This window comes from Apaloderma vittatum, unplaced genomic scaffold (genome assembly GCF_000703405.1).
Source record: "Apaloderma vittatum isolate BGI_N311 unplaced genomic scaffold, ASM70340v1 scaffold7335, whole genome shotgun sequence".
Lineage (NCBI taxonomy): Eukaryota > Metazoa > Chordata > Aves > Trogoniformes > Trogonidae > Apaloderma > Apaloderma vittatum.
Window position 1 is genome coordinate 6,439 of NW_009718689.1, and position 16,078 is coordinate 22,516.

At 51.0% G+C, this 16,078-nt stretch overlaps 1 protein-coding gene across 1 annotated transcript in view; it reads left to right on the top strand.

Moving 5' to 3' along the window:
* Positions 1-920: 920 nt before the first annotated feature.
* The window catches only part of NRBP1 (nuclear receptor binding protein 1), a gene marked incomplete at both ends in the record, with an annotated part of 20,517 nt that continues 5,359 nt past the window's right edge, over positions 921-16,078 (top strand). Inside the window, 5 exons of the mRNA XM_009870327.1 lie at positions 921-1,043; positions 1,442-1,543; positions 1,634-1,723; positions 2,233-2,273; positions 3,592-3,686. Coding sequence (XP_009868629.1) covers positions 921-1,043; positions 1,442-1,543; positions 1,634-1,723; positions 2,233-2,273; positions 3,592-3,686 — 451 coding nt within the window. The remainder of the gene's footprint in view (positions 1,044-1,441; positions 1,544-1,633; positions 1,724-2,232; positions 2,274-3,591; positions 3,687-16,078) is intronic.

Consider the following 16,078-nt stretch of genomic DNA (forward strand, 5'->3'; position numbering starts at 1 on the left):
AAGCTAAATTCTACTTTCTGTCACCCCTAAGCACTTTGGGATGGGAATCCATTGTTATCGTAGGTCCCTGCGGGACAGGCAGGACCAGGCTCTGCGGAGTGGCAGGGTGCTTGGTGCCGAGGAAGAAAGAACCTGTTTAGATCTCTGGATGCTGCTGTGTGTCTGAGGAAAACCAGTATTGTGGTAAACTTTGCTGCTGGGAGTGTTGCTCATCTTGTAGCTGTGCAGGTCTTTTGGCACCAGAACTTCCTTGGCCCCGGCTGTGTCCTGCTGCGCTTTCAGCTCCTGCTCTGTCAGGGCCCTCTGCTTACCTCCTTGCTTTCCTAGTGCTCATCTAGGTCTTGAACATTAGGTGTGGATGCACTTGTGCTGGGCTAACTTTTGCATTTATTTACTATGGAAATTATTGTAGCAATTTCGATTGTGTGATCAGTTCTGAAGTTATTCCCAAAGTGCAACTTTCCCTTTGTTTCTCTCTGCTTGGATCGTTCTTCTCTCTCTTGAGTTTTGTGTCTCAGAAAGTTGCTCCAGGAAGTTGTGTTGTCTGAGTTCTTGAGACTTTTTATTTAATCTCTTTTGTATGATTAGAGATGTTTTTTGGTGGTTAAATGAACTAGAGGCATCATAAAGCATAAAAATATAATTAATTTTCTCAAAAGGCAGCTTTTACTACAAAACAGCCGTTGTGCAAAAGAAGTTTCCTCTCAAATATGCCCAGGGCTTGCTGCTCACACAGCCCACAGCGCGCTCTTGTTTGGGTATGTCCCGTTCCTGAAATAGATGTACTCAATCCTATCCTGGAACACTCATTTAATTAAAAGTTAATAAGCAAAGTTGATGCTATTCAAATGAAGGGTGCATGGTAACGCTCTGGTGTTGCTGGCTGGGAACTTACACCTGTCTCCGTCCTTCCCGTGCAGGTGAACCAGCGCAACGTCCCAGGGATCGATAGTGCCTACCTGGCCATGGACACGGAGGAAGGTGTGGAAGTCGTTTGGAATGAAGTTCAGTTTTCTGAGCGGAAGAACTTCAAGCTTCAGGAAGTAAGTTGATGTGTTCCTCAGCAAGATGTGGGAAATGTACCTCTGACCAGGGTGGGATTGCAGATACTGGCTGGTGGCCTTCCCTGTGGGTCATGGGCTGGGTTTGGAGTGCGACGCTGCCCAAGTGTAGCACAGTAAGCTTTAGCCTGGCCTTTGCTGAAGAAGTGGTGGAGAACTGTTGTTGTGCTATTTCCGTGGGCTCTTGTGTTGATTTAGTCTTGGTGATCAAACCTTGCTCAGCTCAGATGCAGTGCATGACGAAATCAGATGCTGTTCATCCTTAACATAGGAGCTTGAGGTGTATGGTGGTGTTTGAGGGGGCAGAGACCTGAGAAAAATGCAAGGTATGGGCTGTTGTGGTCTCTGGTGTAACATGTCTTTGTCTTTCTGGTGTTAAGGAAAAAGTTAAAGCGGTGTTTGACAACTTAATTCAGCTGGAACATCTGAACATTGTGAAGTTTCACAAATACTGGGCTGATGTGAAGGAGAATAAGGCCAGGGTAAGTGAAGTGAAGCGTGTGGGGCTCTCTTACTGAATGTCCTGTAGGTAATTAGTGACGCAGAGGGTGATGTCTCCTACTGCCCCACAGGTGATCTTCATCACTGAATATATGTCTTCAGGGAGCTTGAAACAGTTCCTGAAGAAGACAAAGAAAAACCACAAGACTATGAACGAGAAGGTAATGCTTTTTTTCATGTATGCCTATATTAACTGGGCACCATAGGCCTCTGGAAAGCCCTTTCAGCAGAGGATCCTGATGAGAAGGCAGCCTGGTTGTAACACGTGACTGCAATCCCTTTTTATTACTATAAAACTAGTTTAGTTGCAGGGTCTCTCTGACAAGCTGCGCTGTGCTGTTTGCTTGGTTTACAGCAGTTCTGCAGGTTCTGGTGTGTGGTGTGACAGACACGTCCCTTCCCAGAGGCATGCACAGCAAAGGGGGAAGGTGTCTGTGCTTGAGAGGAGTTGGGAGGGGAGTGGTGTTTCTTGACTCATACGAACACGTAGAAACGAAAATGAGCATGAGAGTGCTGATTCCTCTTAAGTTCTTACTTCCTGCACACCTGCACTGGGTAAAAACTGCACGGACCGTGTGTTCCTTCATGTGAATGGGGTGTGAATCGCAGAACTACAGATTGGTTCCTGCTCCTTGAATGATTTATATCCTTTTTGTTCCTGCGTCCCTAGGCCTGGAAGCGATGGTGTACCCAGATCCTCTCTGCTCTCAGGTACGTGACTGCTCTTGCAGTCGGGCCGTCTGTGTGAGTGTGGCCTCTCCTGTGCTGTAATATTAAAAGCTGTAAACATAGGTGCTGCCAGACTTTAGCAAGCTTTATGGGAGGGAGCCTGGAGAGCACTTCCAGTCACCCAGCCTGATTCTTATCCCAGACACCATCTGCAAGGTGTGGGCTGCACTTCCCAGCAGCCTCAGTCGGACCGTGCTGGAGTTTTTCCCTGATGTAGAGTAGGAGGTGCAACGTAGGGCTTAGACCTCAACAGTTGTGACTGATTTGATAGTGAGGGAGGGAGTTGAGCAGCGGGGAGCTCTCCGACTGCCCACCCTTGTAACCTGGATCTAACCATGGCCAAGCAGATGTTGCAAAAAAGATCTCAGAAAAAACAAATTCCATGTGAGTGAGGAAAATTTTCTTATTTTTGTCAGGCTGCAGCTCGGTAGCATGCAGTGGATTCATAATTACTGTGATGTGATGTTGTTAGAAGTGTGTGTATATCTATACATTTCTTGACGATGCAGATCTTCTGCAGCTCAGTGCAACCCAGTTGAATAAAATGTCAGGCTTTTTTGTTTTGGTTTTAAAGACTCTACTTGAACCAGAGTTGGTGTGTAGCTGATAACAGCCTTGAAAAAAAAAAAAAAATGTAGCTGTCAGAGCATGAGTCCCACTCTATAGAGAAAATTCTGTTGTGATTTGGCTAAAATATAGCTATTGATGAGTTGTTGGGGTTCTGATAAGTGTTTGGGAGCTGACAGTCCTTATTTTACTGGCTGCTGGCATAAATCCAAGCAGAATGAGGCACAAGAACAGGTAACCTCAAATCTATGTGGAAGCCCAGAACTGAAAACTTCATTTGTGCCTGCTGGAAAACATGCCCGGTCGTGTTTGTACACCACCGAGTGCCCTTTTGATGCCTCGTGAGAAGGGCCAGAATTGAGCTCTGATACTTTTTTGTATAAAATCGGAACCCTTTGAGCAGCCGCCTAGCAGTGTTGGGATGGATGAAATAGTTTCTTTACCCCTGGTGCTCTGGGTTTTTTGGGAACTGATCAGAGAAAGCTTTCACTTCCCCACCATGTTCTGGAGATTGTTTGTTAGAGACAATTGCTTACTTTTTGTGATTCTCTTCTAGCCTAGAGACTCATGTACAGTCACTCGATTGTACCTCCCTGCTGTTGGAAGCTCCTGGCACTTGCCCTTGGCCCTCCTGTTCTCTTCTTGTGTTGCTTGAGACAGGGAAGGGATGGAGGGAGGGAGGGACTCCTGGCCTGGGCAGCCTCCTGACCAGTGCTCTGTTCTGAATCTCTAGCTACCTCCACTCCTGTGATCCCCCAATCATCCACGGAAACCTGACCTGTGACACCATCTTCATTCAGCACAATGGACTGATCAAAATCGGGTCAGGTAAGGGTTGTTGGAGGGGGGCCCTTGCCAGCGAGACAAACTGCTCAGACAGAAAAAGGCCCTTGATCCTCTCAGGGTTATCTGGCGTGATAGGCGAGTGTGTACACGTGTTCCTCCACATCAGTTGTGCTGGAGGTTGGTCACAGAGCTCACTTCTGGTCGGGCCACCCGCAGGTGCAGGGAGGACTGGTACTGGATACAGTTTCCTTTGTTAGCCAGTTCCTCGGTTTTTGATCTCAGGGGACTAACCCAAGAAATGATGCTGAAACTTTGAAGGCTTCTGTACGTGTTATCCTTGGATTCATCTGCTCTGCAGTCTTTTGTGTTAGTGTATGCAGAGTTCTCTTTCCAGCGTTGTGGGGCTTTGAGAGCTGCCTGGAGACCTGTGTCTACTCAGGCCACCACGCAAGTGTTTCTTGTAGCAACCAAGGTTTACAGTCGAGGCTGTAGATTCCGGCTGCAGCAAGTGGCTTGGCATTCTCGTCCAGCATAGACTCGGCCTGGACTTGAGGATGCTGGTTTGCCCGGGGCGTGCTTGGCAAAGACATGCGCGATTCAGGCAGCCGCTTGTGCTGACGTATTCTATTTCATGACTAAGAAGTGATTTTTCTGGCAGTGCAGTGCATCCTTGCATTTTTCACTTTTTCTGTTGCTATGTCTCGCCAAACTGCCTGCAGCCAGGATGCAGTACGGTGTGCCTCGGCGTAACCTTTCCAGCAGAGCTTTGCTCGCTGTTGTCCAACTTCTGCAAGTGTTCTCGGACCAGAGGAGGAGTGTGCACGTGCTGTCCTGTAGCCTTTTGTCTGTGCGAGTTCTTGGTTCAATGCTGACAGGAAAGAATGCTCTGCTTTACCTGTCCTCTGCAAATAGCCTCGCTTCGTAGCCTGCAGAGCTCTGTGGCTTTTCCTTCTGTCAGAGAGCTCTTGTGTTATCTCTTTGTTTCAGCATTGGGGTCTCTAATGAACCTCTGATATGTGCTTGTGCCCAGGGAGATTGGGTCAGGGCAGAAGGAACACTCAGTTCTCTGGCTGCCTGTAAACTTGGTGACTCGCTCGTCATACAGGCTGATGACATCGTGAGCTTCGCTTTATTGTCTTTCCCTGACTCTGTCAAGGTGTTTCTCTGTCAAGAAGTTTCCAAGAGTTGCATGCATCCGATACCCGCACGCTGGCAAATGCAGCTGGCTCCCTGGTGTTGTGTTCAGCTTCTTACGGCAAGTCTGTTGTACACTCAAGTACGCTAGAGATCCTTCTCTTCCTAGCTCAGTTTAAAAGTACTTCGCAGCTGCAGTCTCTCCAGTTGGTCACCAGCACTTTGTAATAACAAACCACTAGAAACTGGTATCCAGAGCTGTGGCTTTTTACCAGAGGGAGGTTTGCAGATCAGCAAAGGTGATGTCCTCAAGAGCATCAAGAAAGGTGACTTTCGGAGTGTGGGTCATGAATGGGTCCCTCAGCAGAATTACTCCTTGGCCTGCTCCCTCCCGTTCCTTAGAGCTTCGTGCCCATGAGGCATGGAGGCAGGGACAGGGGTGATGACGACTGACGTGCTCTGGTGCAGAACAGCGGCTCTGCCTGCTGGGACCTTGGGGCTGGGTGGGAGCAGCACTTAGCTGCAGTTGTTCCTGAGCAAACTTTCTCCTGCTGCACACCTGTAGGCTGCCTCTCTCACCTTGTGTTCCGAAGCGATTTATCTGGGAGTTGCTGGCCCTTAAATAAAAAAGGAAGTGAGTGGAAGAGGAGTCATGAACAGGAGTCCTCCAGCTGTGAAAGCTGTGGCTGCAGTGCAGGCGGGGATTGAAGTTGCTGACGTTGCAGAACGCATTCTTATTCCTGCAGTGCCCACCCAGCTATAGGAGAGTCAGAGCTTCGCTGTCGGAGCTGCGGGCCAGGCTCGGGGAGGAGATTGCCCTGGCAGCGCTAACCGAGTGGAGCCCCATGGGCTGGTGACATGTTTGGGCCCTGGAGCGATGGGCGCAGCGGCGACACCGGTGGTGCCAGGCCCATGCTTTGTGCTTCGTGGGGTGATTTTTCACAGCTGACTGGTATCGGAAAACTTCCCTGGATTCACTTAGAAGAAGTGGGACAGTGGTTCTCGTGAGTTTAAGGGGAACAATGATCCGGCGCACCATGATGTGCTGCTCTTCGATGCTGTTTCTGTCTCCAGCACCATTCTGGGCTGCGTTTCTGAAAGCTCCTCCTTCCTCTGCTTTAAGCCAGAGAATACTTGCTGAGCGTGGGGCAAAACTCTGGGGAAAGAAAGCTGCTGGTGTGTTCTGCAAAACATCCTTCTGCCTGCTAGGTGAGCAAGGGCTGGAAGGGCAGTGCCTGTGACGTGGGTTGTATCAGAAGCAGCTCGTACCTCTTCCCCTAGCGCCCGGTCAGTAGCTGTGGGAGAGCCCTTTGCCTGTCACCCCCTGGGCTGTGTTGCAGAAGCACTTGCACTAGCAGGACTGGCTGCTGTTTTCTCATTCTGCGTGTAATTCGGGATCAGTCTTTTTGCCTAGAGCCACCCATGCACTGTGGGGAGAAGAGAGGGTGTGTTAGTTAGTTAGTAGCTCTTACTGTTGCACTGGGCTTTGGGAAGAGAGTTGAAATTGTTATATGCTGAAGGTCATCTGTGGAAGGAAGAAAGGAGTGGGAAAGAGGAGGATTTCTTGTACTACTTAAATGTAAAAGCCATCCATAATCCATTAATTTACCAATGCTTTTTTTTTCTAGTGCTGTAAAACATGGGGTTAATAGATTTAAGGCGGAGAAGTGTCAAATGAGTGGGGAGCTTTGGAGAACTTGTGAGGATAATATGAGAGACACCTACAGTCCTTAACCTTGCCACTGGCATTCCCAGAGACCGTTCCGGCTGCTTTCTGGAGTTGGGATCAGATGAGAACGTTCCTCCCGAGAGGTCCAAGCTGATCCCCATGTCCTTTTTCGCAGGATCCACCTGCAACCCCACGTTGCATCTGTGCCTGCCTGTGTTGTCTGAGCAGGGGCCCTGCGAGGGGAGCGGCTCCGGGGTGTTTCCCTAGGGTGGGCAGAAGGTACCCCGAGCGTGAAGGAGAGCTGTGAAGGAGAGTGGCGCGTTTGTGTTTGCACAGGGCGCTCAACGCCGCCACTTGCTTGCGTGAAGCTTAATGTGCGTTGGGAGCGTAAGAACCACTCGCAGGCGGGAAGGGGTGATGGGTTGCAGTTAAAAACCCTTTTGGGCGACTCGTGATGTGCCCCAGCAGAACTGAGGCCGCAAACTGGAGTGTCTTGTCACATCTTCTGGCCCCCCTGAGTGTGGGGACGTGTTAGCACGTGCGGAGCGAGCCTTGGTGCTGTGCTGGGTACGCCCACAGAGCGCCGCCGGGCGCTCGGCTGGTGTGTGTGTGCTTTCCTGGCTTCAGCAGCCCCCATTTCATTACTTGTTTACTTGCAGTCTGCCCAGGGTGTCTTTTCAGTCCCAGGCCAGGGAGCAGGAGACACGTTAACTGCTGTCGGTGATGTGGCCGGGTATGTAAGTATGAGTTCTGCCGCCGAGATCCATGCCAAGGAGAAGCTGCTGCTGGGATGTAGGGAGAGGCAGGTGTCAGCTGAACGGGGCGTGAAGGGGCTGCACAGCCCTCGTGGAAAGCGCGGGATTTCCAGCTTCTTAGCCTCAAAGTTGACCACAAACTTCTCCTTGGTCGGAGGTGTCTTGTCTCCCTTGCCTGATGTGGTTCTCAACTAGGAACCCAGATACTCCTCTGTGTAAATTTAATTGAAAAAGGTGGCTGGCGGCAGGGCTGGATTCTCAGTCTTGTCCTTGTTTTGCCATGATTCTGACCTGTCTCTATCGATGTGAAGTGCTTGCTGTTTCATCAACTCATTGACCTCTATCTTGTTTTACTTCCCGCTTACGGGCTGCTCTGTTACCAACAGTCTTTCATAGGATATTTGCTAATGGTGAGCAAACTTCTCCGCTCCTGTGACGTGACTACCACTCTATATGTAATGTTCTATTTGTGTGCGTGTGTGTGTATATATATATTGATATATATATGCGTGTGTGTATTTCTCTATTCGCGACACACACGAGCACACACACTCTCTACTTTATTTCTGTAGTGTTCCCTTGCTATAAGGCTGGTGCGTAAAACTGTTGGGCTTAGGCACATCCCGCGTTGAGACCTCGTGTTCCGCACTGGGATACAAACTGTTCCGTGTGCTCCCAGCCAAAGCCTTACAGAGAGGGAGCGCTGCCCGTTGTGCAGTCCTGGTCGTTAGTTCTCCCCCTCTCCTCGTTCTTAGCGCGTGCTAGTCCGTGGACCCCAGTGCATGCCGGCTCCCGCATGTCAAGCCAAGCGATGTCCCGAGCTCTCCACATATGCTGGGCTCTGTCCTGCTGCTGCTCCGCTGGACTTGGCTGGGCACCAACCCTGGACTAGCCTCCGCTTTGTGCTTGGCCATCCGACTGCTTGCTTGTAGTTTTAACTCCTTAGATGTTGTGTTTTTAAGATGAATGTTTCAGTGAATGTGTCTGACTCCCGGGGGCCAGAGAGACATCCCGCCCAAATGAGTCCCTGACTCTGAAGTAAGGTTTACTTTTTGTGTTTCCCCAGACAAAGCTCTGGTTTTGGGGAGACTTGCACATGAGGAGGGAGTTGGGCTGGTGGGGGCTAAAGAGTCGTGGGATTGTAGTATCCCAAGTTGGAAGGGACCTCGAGGATCACCTGGCCCAACCTTTCTGGCGCAGCCCCTGTTCAGACGAATTTTGGCAGTGTCTGATGCCAGGGAGGAAGAATTTGAGTGCTACAGTTTGTAACCCTGCTAAACAGAATGCTGCATGTACATTTAAAATAATTATTTTTTGCCGTCAGGGTTGTTTCTGATGGCTAGAGTTCGTTCCTGCCGAGTTGGGATCCTGCCAGCTCGTGGCTGGAAGCGGTGGGAAGGGTGGGCTGTGCGTTTGGGGGAGGGCGTGGTGTGCTGTGCTGCCTCCGCGGAGGGCAGAGGCTGTTCGTAGGGGAGCTGGAAGCTGTTTAATCCTTAGATCCTGAAGAGTGATTTGGGTTTGAAAACACTAAATATAATGGATAAGGCTCCTGTTTCACTGGAGCAGCGAGCTAATAAGGTTGTGAGTGACGTGCTTTCATAACTAATCTTATTTTAGTTGTTACTTCACTCTCTTGGGTTTTGTTACCTGATGTTTAAAGACTTGTCATGCTGTTTTTCTCATCCTTACCAGACACCTGAGATACTCAGTAGGTGATGTGGAAATATAATAGGACTTACTAGAATATCTTGGATCTGGCTTTTTTTTTTTTCTCTCTTTGAACTATGCCTTAGTGTGGCTTAGAGAAAATAAGACAGTTGAAATCAGTGGACATAGAAAAATAAGAATGGGAAACTTTTTCACCCATGTTGACATTCGTTTAGGAAGATTTAACATGAATTTTTGCAGTTTAGCTTCTAGCCATACAGTTTCACGTGTAGGGTCAGGCACATCCTCTGCCTGTTGCTTAGAAACTTGGCAAAACTAAGGCAGGTGTTACGGGCAGAGGGGGAGCTTTGGCTCTGACCACAGGTGGTGTTGGGAGCGAGATCTGGCAGATGAACAGTTTTGAGCGGAACATTATTTGCCCAGGAGTCCAAAGTGGTGCGCAGGTTACGTTTTTATTTTTTTAAGGGCTTTGTCTCACTTTAGTCTGTGTTGTCTTTGAGACAGCCGGTGGTGTATGAGCCTGCCCTAAGGTGAAGATTCTTCACACTTGGGTTGTTCTTGAGAAATTCTGTTGAACAAATTGGGTGGGATGGCACGAGCTTAAATTCTGGGTGTAATAAATGGTCACCAGAGACCTGCCTTGGCTCCGCACGTGAGTAACGTGCCCTGGGGCAAGGGCAGCTGTAGGTAAGTGCCAGTCGTGGGCTTCTCGCTCCCCTGGGTAGTTCTGAAATTGCAGCAAACGCCTGCCTGATGCGTGTCGTGATTTAGTGTGTGTATCTGAGGGGAGGGCACTGGTCTTTTTATTAAAGTCAAATTTAGTGGTAGGAATTGGGGTCTCCAGCCCTGTTGCAAAGTTCCCAAGTGGAACACACACTTAGCAGATTTACCTCCTACTGTGCTGTGATGGTAATAAACTCTCATTTTTATTTTGCAGAAGGTTTAAAAGCTGGCTCTTGCTTCATGTGCTTGCCTTCCTTGCGCAGTATACCTTCTCTGTGTTGCTTGAGTTGCCTCATTCATGAGAACACCAGGAAACAGCGATCTTCTGTACTGGTTGTCGTGTTCAATTCGAGACGATCTGCTCAAAGAATTTAAATTTACCAGTCTAGCACTCCAGATTATGAGAACTTGCTTTTTCTGTGGCCAGATTTATTCTTTTCATGTTGCACTGAAGGCACCTGCTGCTTCAGCTTTTCTATGTCTTTTTTTTTTCCCTCTACCTCTATATGGATCTCTGGGATGTGTCGAGGGACGCGTCTCGTATCCTGCAGGTCCTCATTTACCCATCTGTACATCCGTACACCAGCTGCACGTGTCTGCTCCTTCTGGGCTCCTTTGCTGAAGGCGTGTGGAACGCGGGCGTTGCAGCAGGCTCCTCCGTGCCGGTTCCTGGGAGATCACCCGAGTACAAACTTGGCAACTGCTTGCGTCCCCGTGCGTGAGCACGTGCTCAGGGCTGGCCTTCTGGAAACAGCTCTGCCTGTCAGGGCGTCGGGGTGCTGAGGCACGGCAAGGGGCCACAAGCCGGCAGTGCACCCCGACAGCAAAGGCAGCCGACGTTGTTGCAGGCTGTGTTGGGAAGAGCATTGCAGCGGGGTGGGGAGCGATCCTTCCTCTCTCTGCGGCACAACGTCTAGAGCGCTGTGTCTGGGTCCAGGCTCCGCAGTACGAGAAAGATGGGGACTTACCGGGCCGGATCCTGCACAGGGTCACAAGGACCGTTGAGGGATGGAAGTGCATGGCTGAGAGAGCTGAAGCTGTTTGTCCTGGAGAGGAGAAAGTCTGGGGAGAGTCATTTCAAGACGTAGAAGTATGTGATGGGAGAGGGCAATGAGGGAGCCAGTCTCTTCTCCGTAGGGCTTGCTGACAGGACAAGAGGCGATGGGCACAAACTCGAATACGTGAAGTTCTGTCTAACACAAGAATATCCATTGTTTCGCTGTGATGATGCTCAAAGACTGGACCAGGTTGCCCAGAGAGATTATGGAGCCTTTCTCCCTGGAGATACTCAAAACCAACCCGCATGTGGTCCTGGGAGCCTGTTCTCGCTGACCCTGCACGAGCCGGGGCTGAGCTCCAGTCTCAGAGGGTCCCTCCGACCTGGAGAGTTGTGTGATTAATGCCCTGAGCCACACAGGACAAGTGGTGTTTCCCTCTAGCTTCTGCTTTCAGGGGGTGAGCTGTTCCGTTCACTAAGTCTCCCAAGGCTGCTTGTGCAGCTTCACTTCAGCGTGTTGTGAAACAACGGTAATGAGGCCTTTGTTTTTCTTCTGAGAGTGAAAGGTCCCCTCAGAGTACCTTGGTCTGTAGCATTTCAGCGAGTGTCTTCTCTAGTTTTTCTGATTGCATGTAACTCCTGCGCGGTGATGTGAGGCTGCTGCAGTCAGTCAGTGTCCTGCCCTTTCTGTTGTGACAGAGCTGAGCAGGAGCAGCAGTCCTGCTGCCCCTTCGGTACAAACACCGTGTTGCAGCCGGGTGATGTGGCACAGACAGGGGATTGCTCGGTCTGTAGGACCCTCGTTCCTCTGCTCGAGAACTTAGAACTTGCGTTTGTGTGCAGATTTCAGAGCTGCCTACACCCTTTGTTCGGAATTAAGTTGTTTATCTGGAAAGTTCATGATACAACGTGCTGATAAGCTACTAAGTCCCGGCTTATGATCCTGCAGCCAGGATCGGCTAGTGCTTATCTCACGGGTCCTCTTCATCTGTTCTTGTGCCCCGGTCTTGCATTTCCTGCTCTGCCTACTCCTACTTTCCACTTCTGTGTAGTGGATGTGGTCAAACACGGCAGTTTAAACGTCTGGACGTTTTTTGACTTAAACATAAAAATATCATCCCCAGCTTCAAAGCGTCTGACACAGCGTGATTGTCTTCCTTCCCGTCGCTCATTTGTACGCCTTCGTATTTACGTGAGCCAACAGCATGCCCTTGCCACAAAGAAGCCTGATGATGTCCTGATTGTGAGCGGGTTGAGGGGGGGTTGATCCTTCCCCTGTGCCCAGTTCTCCCAGTCCAAGAGGAACAGGACAGACAGGAGAGAGCGCGATGCTGCGAGGCTGGAGGGCCTCTTCTGTGGGGAGAGGCCGAGGGAGCCAGGGGTGCTTGGTGCCCGGGGAGGTGGTGGGGTCTCTGTCCTTGGAGCTGTTCGGAAGCTGCCTGGACACGGTCCTGGGCAACCAGCTCTGGGTGTCCCTGCCTGAGCAGGAACATCTGTAGGTTCTATACTAATTTTATAGTATAATATAATAATGTAATATTTTATGGTTCTGTATTAATTTCTGTGGAGAAGGATGCCTCTGTCCAAGTGGGTTTTTGTGTGCTGTCTGCTCTCTGCATGTACCACTGGTCCTGCTGCAGCAGTATGTTCTCAGAACTGAAAGGTGAGCGATGTTTGAAGTGGAGGTGGGTTACGTGAGTAGGAGGTGGTGGCGGGGGCTGTGGGGAGGATGAGCGAGGATGAGCACAGAGATGAGCAGCCGGGGGCTGTTCGCTGGCTCTGGGAAATGGGTGTAGTGAACTCTTCATACACTGAACCTCTTTGTCCCTTCATCTCATTAGATATTCAGCTGTTAAAAAATAATAACACCCCCCCTTGTTTCTGGTAATAACTTTGCAAACACTGTTTACAGTCCTGATATAGATCTGCAGGGCTGTAGGATGCTTGTTTTGTGAGATCAGCTTGAATCTGCTGCTGCTTTTCCTGTTTGACTCTGTGTTTAGTGGCCATACGCTTCTTTTTGTTGCCAGTAGCTTCCGAGTTGCTTACTTTCTAGGCTTTGCCCTCCCTAATAAAAGCGCTTTTGTCGTCTTTGTGCGCCAGGGAAGTGAACTGTGAAATCTCTTGGTTTTGTGCAGTCTTGTACCTTTTTGCAGGAGTGAAAATGTCCTGAGCTGCTTAGTGGGGTAATAATGTGGCCTTGTTACCTGTCCTGCTTAGCTGTCCCCAGTTGCTGGATTACACAGTGAGCCTGGGGCCAGTCTTAAGGGTTGGTTGTTGATCCTTCTCGCTCTCATCCTGTTTTCCTCTGCTTTCTCAGCCTGCTCAAATCTGGAGAGCAATGCAGTGGACCACTTTGCTGGGAGAGTGGAGTAACGTCCTCTGGCTTCGGAGAGCGCCGAGGTGTTTGCAGGGGAGCGTGTGGTCCTGCACCGCTCCGGATGGGCTGCCAGGCTGCCCTTCCCACTTGCAGGGAGAAGGTGGTGTGGAACGCAGAGCGTGGTAGTTTGGCCCCGACTGGAGGCCAGGAGCCCACCGAAGCCTCTCTTATCACTCCCCCTTCCTAGATGGAGAGGGAAAATATAGCGAGAGGCCTGTGGGTTAGGATAAGAGCAGTTTAATACAGCAGAAAAGCAAGGACCGTGCATGGAAGCAAAGCAAAACAAAGATTATTCTCTATTTCCTCTTCGTGGGCGATGTCCGGCTGCTTTTCCAGGGAGCAGGGCTCCAGTACGTGTAGCGGTTGCTCTGGAGGACAAACACGATCCATGAATGCCTCCACACTACCTTCTTCTTGCTTTTGTGTCTGAGCTGATGTCATGGATGTATGGAATACCCCTCCGGTCAGTTTGGGTCAGCTGGCCCAGCTGTGTCCCCTCCTAAGACTCTGCCCACCCCCAGCCCACTGTTGGGGGAATGTTGGAAAACCACAGCCTGGGTGCTGTGTGAGCACTGCTCAGCAGTAGCCAAAACACTGGGGTGCTCTCAACACCCCTCTAGTTACCAATACAAAAACGCAGCACTGTGAGCTGCTGTGGGGAGAATTTACTCCATCTCAGCCCAACCCAATACACAGAGCAAAGGCGGGTGTGAATTGGACACAAGAAGGAAGATGAGGAGAGGAAGGTGTTTCGTGCAGCAGGCAGGGTTTAAAAGGACAAGTTGCTGTGTGACTGGGCTAAAACCTGCCCCCGGGGACAGCTGGGGAGTGACACCACCGAGTGTGTTCTTGGCTGACACCCCTGGTGACCCATGGGTGCTCTGAGGAGCTCCCTGCGTACCCCAGTGAGCCCTTTGCTGGAGCGTGCCTGTGAGGGTTTGGAAGCCTCGCGAGCTCTGCGCTGCGTAGCAGTGCTCACTGGATCTCGTCATGCTTTTGGTGTCAGATTGAGCTCAGCTTGTCAAAGGCAAGTTGCTTGTCCTGCATTCTACTCTGCTTCACATCTCTCTCTGTCGTCCGCCCTGCCCCGGCACTGTTATTTGGCTGAATCCTTTTCTAAATTCATCTTTGCTTTGCTGATTCCCTGCCAGACTGCTGAGTCATGTGGTGCTACCACAGCCCCTTGCTGTCGTCTTTTCGGTGACTGAGAAAGGCACGTTTGCTGTTACCGTTGTGATCCAGGTTTCCTTTTTGACCTTCTTTGTTCGTATTGCTTAGCTCAGCTGTCCTTAGCACTCACAGAATTAAGAGTCATCACTAGAAATAGCAGTGGTAGCAACCGTGTGTGAATCAGTTGGAAGAGCTTGTATCAGAGGTACCTTAAAGTGTGTCTTCTTGTCCTGTACAGCCAGGATCTGCTGGAAGTGCACTCGGGTGCAGCTCCCCTCGGGCCCCTGCACCTGCGCAGTGGCCTGCACGGATCTACAATGGTGACTAGACCGGAGCAGGCCCAGAGTTTGTCGTCCCAGCATCTAAAATACCATCTGGAGGTGTAACAGCGCTTTTGTCTGCCGTGTTGAAGGTGCTTGCAGCGAGCGTTTGGGAGTCCCATTCCCAAGCATATGGTTACTGTCAGCAGTGTCTGGCGAGGCCGCCTGGCGAGGATCCCGCCAGTTGCCCCACCGCCGCGCTGTTTCGGCTCGGCGAGAGCGGGGTGGGGTTATGTGGGTGACTTCCAGCCAGGTTGCATGAGAGCTGGTGTTTTAACTGCTCGAAGAGGGAGAAGGTTTGCCAGGCGTGGCCGAGGTCCCAGCTGCAGAGCCGGCCCCTGCAGGGGCAACAGGAAAATACGCTGAGGAGTCCCAGTGGGAGTTGGAGGGACAGGGACCGGGGTATGGGACAGGACGGGTCCCTGGGTGACCAACGACAGGAGATGCAAAACCGCTGCTCTGCGCTTCTGCGTTGGAGGTCCCCACAGACGGGGCAAGCGCAGCTCTTTCCAGAAATGCTGGTGCCGCTGCAAAACGTCTTGGACTGGGCTGCAGAGAAGCTCGTTGCCAAGTCCTTAATGAGGCACCGGTGGCTGTTACAGACGGAGACTGGGCCGGGGTCCTGTTGCGCTTGCCTGTCTGGTGGGGGAGAGCCCCGGTTCTGCCTCTTGCTGAGCTTTCGGTCAAGAGCGCTGCTGGGGCTGGTCCCTGCCTCTGCCCAGTTCCTGGGGGGCCCAGGAGCGAGGAAGGGCCGGGTGGTGAGCTGGGCGGTGAGCTGCCCTCGCCAGCCGATCCGCAGTGCTGCCGGTGCTTAACAGCACAGGGGAAAGTGAAGCCGATGGAAACTCCGTTTGGAGGATGACATTACATTTGGCTGATTCTGCCCATGTCGGGCAGGACGGTGTTGCCGTGGGCAGCGCACACGTGCCACCCTGGCTGCGGCTTCGGGTGTGGCTGTTAATTCTGGTGATGTGACCAATGGTGGTGGTGGCTGCCAGGCCTGTCACTGAGCCGGACCGCGTGGGGGCAGGTGAGGTTGGGTTCCAGTTTACTGAAAATCCACTGTACCAATAAGAAAGCCAGAACGAATGGAAGAATTATAAATCTTATTTTTTATCCCCAGGTTGTCTAGTTAGTTCCTGGTGGTGAGAGGCTGGCGTGCCCGCAGCAGAGGTTCGGTCTGGCAGGGCTCAGGAAAACACCTGTTTGGGTATGCTGTGTGCTGCACAAAGATAGCCGGTATTCCATTTAAAAAAAATAATAAAAATGATGCTTTTGAACAGAAGGGTTTGAGTGGCGACAGGTCTGGAGCCAAGGGCTCATGTCATTTTTGGGTTTTGTTGTTTTTTTTTGTTTAAAAGGAGGCAAAACCTCATGTGCGCCAGGTTTGGTTTTGGTGGCAAAGTATTTAGTTTTGGAGGCAAATTGTTCTTTTGAGCAGAAAAGAGGAGGGGCTGGTACTGTTAAGCCTGGCCTTGATTCCTTGGCCGGAAGATCTGCAGAAGGGAAGCAGCACAGAGCAGTGACAGTGAGGGGATTCGGGCATGGACGGGACTGACACGGCCCCTCCTCAGTGAGCAGCCCCCTCCAAACCAGACACACCTGGGGGGTGCCCGCG